General features: G+C 38.6%; 1 protein-coding gene across 2 annotated transcripts in view; it reads left to right on the top strand.

Annotated features, from left to right (window-relative positions):
* Positions 1–12,059, top strand: part of ANKRD12 (ankyrin repeat domain 12) — a 63,531-nt gene that overhangs the window by 39,105 nt on the left and 12,367 nt on the right. For both annotated transcript variants that reach the window (XM_065668003.1, XM_065668004.1), the window contains 3 exons: positions 3,808–3,950; positions 5,448–5,595; positions 5,834–10,512. In XM_065668003.1, the coding sequence (XP_065524075.1) occupies positions 3,808–3,950; positions 5,448–5,595; positions 5,834–10,512 (4,970 nt within the window). The remainder of the gene's footprint in view (positions 1–3,807; positions 3,951–5,447; positions 5,596–5,833; positions 10,513–12,059) is intronic.

The raw sequence follows: 12,059 nt of genomic DNA, 5'->3' as shown, positions 1-12,059 counted from the left end.
ACTTTAAGGTGAGTTACAGCTTGTACCATATTTTTAGCATCCTTTATTTGGTACCTTTCTTTACTGTCTGTCTGCAAGACCTTCTAAATAAGTTTTTGGAACCTGCTGGAAAGCTTTTTGCCTATTTTGCTTTTGATATGCTCACAGTAGATAAGTTTCTACATGTTTTAGTAAAAAAATCCAATGAGTAAATACAAGATTCCTGAAGTAATGCTTTCAGAGAAGATGATAGAACCTGCAGTTTTGAGTTCAGTAGTTGTCAGTTGCTGATTGGCCAGGCACTAAATGAAATGCATTTATGTACTAAGATAAGCCAAAGTACTTTCTGGTTTTTCCTCAGCCAGTGTAAGAGTCTAAGACTTAGGAGCTGGAGTATTGGTTAGAAATTTAGGGCATAGAAGGAGGTTGGGGTAATGAGGAAGGATGGAACAGAGTGAAAGGAAGGCTAAATTACAGGATAAAGGGTTTGGTGGGGTGTGGAGGTTGTTGTGGGATTGGGGTCTAAGAGACATCTATAAAAAGATAGGATTTCAGCACATTTCCCTCTTAAATGCAGGGATAATTCTAAAAATAATACAAATATCAAATGCACATTATATAAACAGCATAAGAAGCAGCTCTGCCTCTCAACATTGGCTCTAAACACTGGCTTTTTTCATCCACAGTAGAAGTGGATCATGGGAAATTATGGAAGTAAATATAAGAAGGGGCCATGTTGTTTGGTTTTTTTTTTTTAGAAGCAAAAATATAATCAAAGTTTGCATGAGTATTTTAACTAGACCTACAGCAAAGCCTGCTTTTAAAGATGCTCGTTTTACGGGTCTGAATGGTTACATTCTCAATGGGGATGGGTGAGATGGGCTGAGGTAGCAAGCTCCAGTGGGAGAAGTTAGGACTTACATGATACAATTAGTTGTCAGCTCAGACGTGATGTCGAGAGGAGGTATTAACTAGATGGACGAAAATCTGGATTTTAAGTAATAAACAGATCAGTAATTTCTTAGTTTGCAGAGGGTAGCTGAATTTGTGTTTGAAGAGGAGGCTGCCTAGGACTGGCATGTAGAGGAAGAAAAGAAAGGAAGCTGAAGTAGAACCCTGTGAGATCTTCAGAGAAATTGAGAGGGGAGATAAGAAGAATTCGTTGATGAGCAATTTTAGAAAAGGAGGGGGAGGTTCAGGGGAAGACAGGGCCGTAGGAACACTACAAGAAGAGATGTAGTGGGTTAACCTTGGCTGGTTGCCACACGCCCACCCAGCTGCTGTCATACTTTCCATCCTCAACAGGGCAAGGGGAGAAAATAAGAGAAAAAAGCCCTCATGGTTTGAGTTAAAGGCCTTTTAATAAGAAAAACAAAAGCTACGCATGTCAGCAAAGGAAAAAGGAATTCGTTTACTACTTCCAGTCAGCAGGCAAATGTGCAGCCACTTCCTGGGGAGCAGGGCCTCAGCAGGTGTAATGATTGATTGTGAAGACAAACACAGTAACGATGAACATTCCTCTTTCCTTCTTTCCTGAATCTTTTATTGCTAAGCATGATGTCATATAGTATAGAATATATCCTTGGTCAGTTTGGGTCAGCTGTCCTGGCTACATGCCTTCCCAGCCTCTTGCACAGCGGGGGAGGGAGAAAGCCTTGACACTCTACAAGCAGTGTTCAGCTGTAGCCAGAACACTGGCTGTGTTATAAACAGTGTTTTAGCCCCAAGTACAGTGCACAGCACTTTTTGAGCTGCTAGGACGGAACTCTTTAGCTTAACCCCAGCCTGACCTGGTACAGATACTTAATTCATTTTGAAGGCAGATTAAAAGATGAGGAGAATGGCAGAGAGCTGGTTCTGAGAATCATAGAATGTTTAGGGTTGGGAGCAACCTTAAAGATCATCTAGTTCCAGCCCCTCTGCCGTGGGCAGGTACACCTCCCACTAGATGAGGTTGCTCAAAGCCCTGTCCAACCTGGCCTACAATGAGATACTTTGATGAGCAGGCTCATAAGAAGTCAGGCTGCAATATCCAACATTCATTGCTGAAGAATAGCACGCTTACACAGACTGAGACATTTTAGTTCTGGTGTTTCTCTAGTTAAAAGTCTTTTTGCTCCAGATTAAATCAGGCAGCACCAGAAAAATGAGCAGATGTGGCATAAAAGTTCCTGTTTTCACAGGCTTTATCAAATCATTTACCACTCAATACTGCTTTCAGCCATCTAGTGACAGGAGCAAGGGTCAATTGGGAGCAAGTCATTAGAGACTTCATTCAGAACTCTGAAGGAGGTGTTTGGGACCAAGTGAGATACTTTTCTATTGGTAATCCAAAGTGAGAAGCAGAGGTGGTTAAGCTTCAAAATCGTGTGTGGAGGAAGAGGTCAAGAGGAGGGGGAGGATCTGAGCAATGAGTCATGAGTGGAAAAAAATAGGAATTCAGGATGCAGTGAAGTTTAGAGAATTAGAGTTTTTAGCTAAGAATTTGGCAGAACTAAAGGAGCAGAAAATGAATTAGTAATGGAGGAAGTAACCCTGCTCATGGGATACCTGCCAGAATGATACTGCTGTGTGAGAACAAGAGTAAAGGAAACAGATGTTGAGAGCAAGCCAGGACTAGAGTTGGCAGGCCAGACACCGTGATAGGGTAGAAAGGCAAAGCAGTAAAATATGGAGGAGAGTGAATTACAGAGAGACTTAATAAGGGGAAAGAACACAGGGATCAGAGAGCAGAAGAGTGTCATCATTGTGAGTGATTGAGAAAAGGGCAAATGAGAAGAAAAGGCAAAGAAGGATGTGGTAGCCAGGCAGTGTTGAAAGTGAGTGACTCAAGTAATGTTTGGAGAGGAACTACAGGATACGAAGATCAGGAAGGCGTTTTGCTTTAGAATAAGGTAGAGACTTTTTCCTTTTTTTAATTCAGATGGGTGGCAGGTGAGAACTTGAGGGAAAGGTAAAAGAGAAAAATTACCTTACTGAGGGATTAGATAAGTTAGATGTTTCTTGTACCTCCTCATCATGGATGTACAAGACTATTGCTGATTAGACACAGAGTTCAAGTGAATGTGTTCTTCCTGACTTAAACTGGAAAGAAAAGTTGAACAGCTTCCCAGAATTGAGCTTCGAGAAGGCATCATCAGCAGGCTAGAAGTTCAGGGCAGCTGTGAGGTGGAAGGCATCAAGTTGAGGAGAAGAAATTGAGGTAAGGAATATAGGGTGTGTGGGTTGATCATTGTTTTCTACTGAGTCTCTGTTACAAAAAATGAGCACTGAACTTCAGATTATCAATGTGGAAATCAAAATTGCTAAATATTACTAATATTCTAGGAAATATCAGGAGTAAATTCTCTGCCAGTATTTCTTACTAGCTTGTTATCTACACTAGTAACTGCTGAATGTTATTAGTGATTCCTGGTGCATGTTTAGTGGCTCTAAAGGAGCACTGGTTGTGATAATTTGCCATCCTTCTTTCCAATAGTGTGGTTTTCAAACTGTTTCCATGTAGAATAATATTATCTCTATATCCCCAACACTGTATTCAAATGCTCACTAGTCAAAGAATTTCGAACATATTTAGCCTGGGGATTTTGTGTCGGATTTTGTCTTTTACTATTTGATTAGTGATTTCTGTGTTCAATGTAATCACAATAAAGTTTGGAATTTGACATGAGGTTTAAAATTGATAAAGCACATGTTCATCAGATGAATGGCATTACCTTCCTGCCAGTTACTGTGTGTGAGTGTGTTTTGAAATGTCTCGAGGCAGTAGAGATCTGTAGCACAGGATCTTTGACCTTTCGAACTTAAACTTCCCACTCTTCACTACAGGTTGGACGCCACTGCATGAAGCTTGTAATGTTGGTTACTATGATGTTGCTAAAGTCCTGATAGCAGCAGGAGCTGACGTGAACACACAGGGCTTGGATGATGATACACCACTTCATGATTCTGCTAGTAGTGGGCATAGAAATGTGAGTCTACTGGAAGAGTGGGAGGGAAATACATAAGTGGTTTGAAATGCTCAGTCTTTAGAACAAATCCTAAGTGTCCTGACTGCTGTCGTATGGTTTTATAATTATGCTTCTGCTGGTTTGAGAGCATCTTAAAGTTGTTTTGGTTTTGTTTATTTCATTTTGTTTTTCATCCTACTTCTATTGCCAGATGTTTTCTACCAGTATCTGCTTTCTCAAATACTTAAAAGTTTCACTTCTGCTGTTTTAATAAAGAAACATTTCAATGGACTTTTGGAGAGACTTCCACTGTGTAGAATTCTCAAAATAAAAATGTCTCCAAACAAAAATGGGTTTTGTGTGTGTATATATATACATATATATACACATATAAAAATATTTAAAGGGGTGTGTGTGTATATATATATATATTTTACATTAATTTCTGAATTTGTTCTTGCTTTCCACAAAGTAGATGCAGAAATTACTCTGCTTTCCCTTTATATCTCTTTTATTTCATAACAGTGTGTGTGATCTACTGTATAAAGCAAAAAACAGGAAATATCCTTAAATCCTTCCAAACAAAGATGTTCAGTTTGAAAGGATCTTCTGGAAAGGCTGAAGCAATGAATTATGTTAATCTGATTGTAAAATTGTAACTGACTCTTTAATAACCATTTCTTATGGCTATTTAAACAAAAGTGGGTCTTTACATAGAACTTGCATAAAACTGTAGTAGAGTGTTGCAGAACAGGACCTCTTGCTTGTCTGGTCTCAGTATATGTATCTGTGACCATCTCACTGACATGTATCAGAAAAATTGTGAAGTTTCCTGTTAACATATCACTGTCTGCTGAATTTACCCATTCTTAGCATGTACGACAACAAAAGAAGTAACTCATACTGGATACTGTGCTGAAGATGCAGTGGCCTCAGTATCATAACTTTAACAACTTGATGCCCTTGATGGTAGAGGAATCAATGATTTTGCTATATTGTATGTAGCTGGGGATGGGGGTAGTTTGTTCCTCCAGTAAGATACTTGGATCTCTGTCAGGGCTTTTCTAAAATGCAATGGAAGCCAATAGTACTGCTACTTGAAAAAAACCTTTCCTGTTCCTTAGAGATAAGTGCTATAAAATTTGGGGCAAGAAGGTGAATCAAGCACAGAGGAATAGAGAGAGAGCTTGGTATGTGAGGAACGAGATGAATTGTATGAGGAAATACTAGAACAGCAAGAACAAAAGGCCACTGATGCCTTTCTTTATGATGATGCTATGTCTGAGTAACAGAGGACAACCTTCTTCAGTCTTCTCCATTGCCTCTTTTAACAAGCAGATTACATATACCTGGGACTTTTTATTCTGATTGCAGAAGGCTTGCTTTCCAGTCTCAGTTTCATAGGTTGAAGTTTGGGATTACATATCATCTTATCCACATTTCATGTGCAATGGAAGATTTTTATGCTGGTCAAATAACATGTGGAAAACCTATAAGTTCATTTATTTAATGCTGCAGATTGTGAAGCTGTTGCTTCGACATGGTGGAAATCCATTTCAAGCCAATAAGCATGGGGAGAGACCTGTTGATGTTGCTGAAACTGAAGAGTTGGAAATGCTACTGAAAAGGGAAGTGCCCATTTCTGATGATGAGGAGAGTTGCTCAGGTAAAAATAGCCATTTAATAGCATACTTTAAGTGCATCAATTTGTCTGAAAAGTAGTTTTAATCTTTTGCATAGTATTAGCTAGTAAGAGTCGCTGTAGGTATCAGTTGCTATTGCTAAGGCTGTTTTCCACCTTTAGAGATAGCTTTCAAATCTTTCAATTGAATTGAGTTAATCTGAAATGTTTCTTCTGACAACAGGTTGACCATTCCAATAATTTTTTTGTATTCTTACTCTAGATTCTGAAGCTCCATCTGTAAATCCTTCCAGTGTAGAGGGCAATGGTGATTCAGAAGTGGAAAAGGACTCTGTAGCCAATGACAGCAAACAAATGGCCCCTAGTAAGGCTCCACTTTCATCTGCTCTTGATGAGTATGAGTTTAAAGATGATGATGAAGAGGAAATGAAAAAAATGATTGATGACAAGCACATTCTTAGAAAAGACTTAAGGAAAGAGGATGAGACTGAAGATAAGAACAGTTTGTTTGTGAAACAAGAAAAAGTAGTTTTTTCAAAATCATTTAAAAGCAAAAAGCAGAAGCCATCTAGAGTTCTGTATTCAAGTTCTGAAAGTTCAGATGAAGAAATACCTCAAGACAAGAAGATAGTCTCCATTTCAGAGACATTGAATTCTGATGTAAAAGTGAAGAAAGAATATATGGTTACAAATGAACAGAAGCAAAAAGGCAAAGTTAAAAGGAAAGTAAAAAATCAGAGCAAAAATAAAGAGAACCAAGAACTTAAGCAAGAAAAAGAAAATGCCAGAGTAACAAATGTAGCTACTTCTGGGTTAGATTCTTTAGATAAAACTAGAGAGGAAGAAACCTTTAAGAAGTCTTTCACCCCAAAAGAAGATTCTTCATTACATGTATTTCAAATCACTGCTGGCAAATCTTCAAAGCATCCCTGTGGATTAAGTGAAAAGCAGTCAACACCATTAAAGCAAGAAAACACCAAATCTTGCTTATCACCAGGAGGTTCTGAAATAACATTGCAATCTGAATTAGTTCGGTATGATCACAACACTGATTCTGAATACCTAGTAGAAAGCTCTAGTGGCAAATCTTGCAAGCACAAAGAAAAAAGCAAGCATCATCAGAAAGATTTTCACTTAGAATTTGGTGAAAAATCTAGTCCTAAAACTAAAGAGGAAGATAATAGCTCAGCATTTGAGAATTCAGAGTATACCCTGAAAAAGATTGACAAGGAAGGTAAAGCACTTAAAAAGCATAAATTAAGGCACAAAGAAAGAGAAAAGGATAAGCATAAAAAGGAACAGGATGGGGAGAAGGAAAAACATAAGCATAAAGAGAAAGAGGTTCAAAGAAGTATTGAGTTTGACAGAGAATTTTGGAAAGAGAACTTTTTCAAAAGTGATGAAAATGCAGATATGTTGCTAAATATAGAGCATGAATCTCTTTCTTCAGACAGAAAATCAAAGCTAGAAAAAGCTGTGGCAAAAGAAGATAAGTTAGTTAAGGAGAGACAGTTCCAGAAAGAGAAAAATGCTAAAGAGGACAGAGAGAGAGAGAGGAACAGAGAGAGGGAGAGGAACAAAAAGGAAAGTGAGAAGTTTCTCAAGGATGAAAAGTTAAAGGATACAAAAGAAGAAATTGCTCTTGCAGATAAAGAATTTGAGTTGTTCTGCTTTGGTGTTAAAGATGAGGCTGTCGGTATTCATTTAATAGAAACAGATACTGAAAAGCAGGAAAAGAATTTTAAGGAAAATAAGGAAAAGACTGAAAAGCAAACCTCAGCCAAAGAAAAAGATATTGAAAGGTTAGAAAGAAAAAATGGAGAAAAGGAGAAAAAGGTAAAGCATGAATACAAGGTGGAGAAGGAAAAAGCAGAAGTTAATGAAAATGTAGAGAAAGTGAAGGAGAAGCCCAATTTCCAGCAAACAGAAAGATGCCATAAGGAAAATGATAAACTAAAAAGCAGTGGTACTCTTAAAAAACTTGATGACAAGGAAAGAAATAAAGAAAAAACTGATAAGAAGCATGATAAAGAAAAGGCTGATAAAGACAGACATTGGGCTGAAAGCAAAGAAAAACACTGTACTGAAAGAAAAGTCAAACAGTCTGAAAAAGAATCTGAATATACCAAAACAGAAAAAATTAGAACTAAAGACAAAGAAAAGGAACTTGAGAAAAAAGACAAATCCAAAGACAGGGAGATCTCAGCAGCAGCAAACTCAAAACACATACAAGAGGAAAGGAGATGTAGTACTACAGAAAGTAATAAAACGGGGCATGACAAACTGCCATCATTGAAAGAAAAAACAAAAGATGAGTTGTTGAAAACTCCAGATGGTAGAGAGAAAGATAAAAAAGATAAAGATACAGACCGATACAAAGAGAGAGACAAACATAAACTGCATCAAAGTAGTTTACTTAAACTAAAACTTGAACACGAAAAACTTAAGCCTAAAGCAGCCCCTGCACCAAAGGATGTTCGACCTAAAGAAAAAAGATTAGTCAACGATGATTTAATGCAAACTAGTTTTGAAAGAATGCTTAGCCTTAAAGATCTGGAAATAGAGCAGTGGCATAGAAAACATAAAGAAAAGATAAAGCAGAAAGAGAAGGAACGTTTAAAAAACCGCCCTTGTTTAGAACTTGGCAAGACGAAAGAAAAACCAAAACACTCGTTACCCGAAGTAAAAAGCAAAGAACTGATTCATTCAAAAAGCTCAGAGTTGCCAGATGTTTGTATGAAGGACAAACAGCAGAAAGACACCACAAGTAATAGACTGCAATCAGTAGATACAAGAAGTGTCAATGTTATAAAGCCTTCTTTGGGTTTAGATAATTTAAATAGATCCCCCAAATCAGAAAGTGAAAAGACAGGTCTGAGCTCCAGATCAGTGTCCCTGGTTTCAGTTGCAAGCTCTGAGGATTCTTGCCATACCACAGTAACTACTCCAAGGCCTGTAACTGAATATGATTCAGACTTCGTGCCAGAAGGTTCAGATTCCCAAATGTCTTTTTCACAATCATTGTTTCTGGCAAGTGCCAAGTCACCAGCCCTTCTTGAAAAAGAGACCGATGGTCTTGCTGAGTTGGCAGATCGCAGTAAGCTACCTTTCACAAACAGGCTTCCACCAATGTATATCAGATCAGCACCTGCTGAAGATGTTAAACTGGTTTTAAATGAGTGTAGACCTGTAGTAGAGGTTCGAAGATGCAACATGCCTGCTGCTGTTTCCGACCACAGCAAACAACCTCAAATACCAGAAGAAAATAATCAGAACGGTCTGGCATCAGTTCAGACGTATGCTAGCACTTCTCCTAATCCAGAACTACCATGTAGCATGCTTGAAAGGGATTTTCAAAGTAGTGCATCTAGTTTGCAGTCAAACTTCACATCAGCTCCAACTGGAGCTTGTGGCAGCAAGCAGACAACAGGTGCAAGTACCATTAAAAGTACTGCTCAGATAAGCCCTTCGGAAGACTGTAATATGCATTTAGAGCCATGTGGTCAAAGTGGTGTGACTCGGCAAACCAAACCATGGGATGTGCCTTTTGACAGACTTAATTCATTAAACAATGAGTTTACCAACTCAGCTTATAGTGTTTCAGAACAAGATACTAACAGTGTTACAGGAATGCATAATTCTGAAAAGAGGACTTTAAAAGAGCAACAAGTACCTGAAATTTTGCCTCAGCATGCTGAAACAAAGGGAAGTTTCAGTTCTCAAGAATCTGTATCATTTTTGCCTTCACAGTCGCCTTGTTCTTTACCTACCCAGCCACTCCCAGATGTGTCTAAATGCATTTCCTTACCAGGCATTAGCAGTCAAGATTCATCAGTTGTACAACAACAAAATCTACTTGAGGCTACAACTTCTACTTTGGATACAGATGCTACTAGTACCAGAGAGCAGGAAAATGCTTTCTTCCCTTCAAACATTAAGAAGGTTGATGCACCCATTGCTGTGTATTCTGAGAGCTCTGCAAAGGATATTTCACAGAGCTATCTAGGAGTGAATGAACTACCTACAGTACTGTTAGAAAAAGATATTCCTGAAAGTGATAGCAGTTCACAATTAAATACAAGTTCGCATGCCTTCAGTAAAGTTGTTTGTAAAAACGCTCAGAGTGAAGTGGATAGTAACACAAAAGATACTTCAGATCCCAGAAATGAAAAAGGCCAACAAGAAAAGCTGGTTTCAGTCCATGTTGTTGATAATAAAGCCAGTGCTGATCTCTGTGAACTAAGTTCAGGAATGTCAAAGGGAATTACAAATGAAGCGGCTAATAAAAAACCCCGCACTACAGACAGAGAAAATGTGTTGACAGATGATCCACTACAGTATTCCTCTTTATCCAGTTTGGCAAATAATTCACAGCAGATGACACAGGAAGAGTTGCATAAATACAGCCAAATAATTAAGCTAGAGGAAGAAATTGCTGAAGATCAGAAGGTGGAACAGCAAGAAATACCTCAAAGAATCACAAGGAACAGAGCAAATTTGCTTGCTAACCAGGCTAAGCAGAATCCTCTTGGCTGCACGCAGACATCAGAAAAAGAGTCTGAATCATCAGCATCTGTGAAAGCAAGGATTAGACTAACTGAAGAGGATGATGCTCAGGTCCATCATCCACGTAAAAGAAAAGTGTTGCGTGTGCCTCAGCCTGCGCAAGTGAACCCTTCTTTACTGCAGGCTAAGGAGAAAACCCAGCAGTCACTGGCAGCTATTGCTGATTCTTTGAAACTTGAAGAGATTCAGCCATACAGTTCTGAGAGAGCAAACCCGTATTTTGAATACTTGCACATAAGAAAAAAAATAGAAGAGAAGCGTAAATTACTGTGCAGTGTTACTCCTCAGGCACCTCAATATTATGATGAATACTTGACCTTCAATGGCTCTTACCTACTGGATGGCAATCCCTTGAGCAAGATATGCATCCCAACAGTAAGTAACATGGTCTTTAAATATACAGTACAATAAAAGGCATGTTCTGCTATTGTAACTTTCACATTCTTCGTATTTTACTTCTGAATACTTGTGCTGGAAATAGTAAGTTGACACACGTCAAATTAATAATGACCAGTAATGTCAGCCCCATTCAGCAGGCATAAAAAGTGTGGTTTCGTAGTTATTACAAGACAAACCATCATGTACGACACCTGTAAAAGGCGCACAGACAAATATTATATTTCTGAGTATTTACTACTGTAATGCCTATCCTTCTAAAAGTGAAGTCAGGTGTTGGGAGCTTCTCAGATTTTCTGCTAGCAATAATTTGGTTAAAACTTAATCATTCAATGTTGTTTCATTGCGGGGGAGGGGCTGGGGTTGATGGGGTGTGTGCAGTACTTCAGAATATCGAGTCCTTCACCAAAAGATACAAGTAGGAGAGAGCCTGCTAGCTATTTAAGTTTCTCCTTCAGTTTCTCTCAGCTTTTGTAATCACCAAAGTATTCTGCATTTTATTTAATCATGTGAAGTTCTTTGCCTTTTCCCTGAAGAACATCCATAGTTCAGGAACACCGGTTTGGTTCAAAGCTCTCCATAGTTCTGACACAGGCATTTTTCCTGATGACAGCCATGAAGGAGGTCTGTGCAATGCAGAACGTAATTGGCTCAAGTGCTGTTAATACTGCGGTTTACTATGGAGGTGACCCTCAAGGTCTCTCACAGTAACACAGTCCCTGCTGGTGTCTTGTTTTGAAATCAGCGTAATCATGGCAGCACTTGAATTGTACTTCCTTTCTTTGCTCCTCAGCACGCCTGGTTCTGTGCTTACTGTTCTGCATGGGGGATGGGAGACCTGAAACATTGCACATTGAGGGTTTCTGAAGTACTTTTACTCCTGGGAGTAGGAGGTTTTCTATTTTTCCACCTGTTTATCTAATTAACTACTCTAGTTCTGAGGTAAAACGTACAAGCTTAAGCCTGTTTGAATGGTTTAAGTTAACGCACATAATAGCTAAAATTGGCTGAGACCACATATTTGATTTCCTAAAGCAGTTGTTTCGCTGACATACAGTAGCTTGGTAATGTTAGAATTCAGCAGAAGTTGATTGTATGCCTGTCACTTAAGATGCATCAAGTTGGGAGAAGTCTGAGTTTCAACATTTCTGAATGGAGTAGTTACAAAATTGACTCATTTAAGATAACTTGCCCCTGTTTGAGATGTTGCCTTAGCTTTTTCCAATAGAGTTGAAGACTTTTTTGATTTAGCATTGCTCACAAGTTTAATATATAAAAGTAAATTGAAAAATGTTTGCTTCATTCAGAAGTAATCATAAATCCCTCATATAAGCTGTTCCTTCCCGTTTTTCCAGTCTGACCCCTATTTCTGCCTGAGAGAATTAATATGTGCATCGTCTTTCTATTGAGTGAGTTCTCTCTCATTTGATGGTGACCACAGTTCTTTGTAATTAGTAGATCAGTTATAGTCTGAGGAAAGATGTGGGTTCACTTGGTCTGCAAGTGAACTAGGATGTATGGTAAGC

Source organism: Lathamus discolor, chromosome 2 (genome assembly GCF_037157495.1).
Source record: "Lathamus discolor isolate bLatDis1 chromosome 2, bLatDis1.hap1, whole genome shotgun sequence".
NCBI lineage: Eukaryota > Metazoa > Chordata > Aves > Psittaciformes > Psittacidae > Lathamus > Lathamus discolor.
The sequence above is the reverse complement of the archived record's forward strand: the minus strand, read 5'-3'. Positions and strand labels throughout refer to the sequence as shown.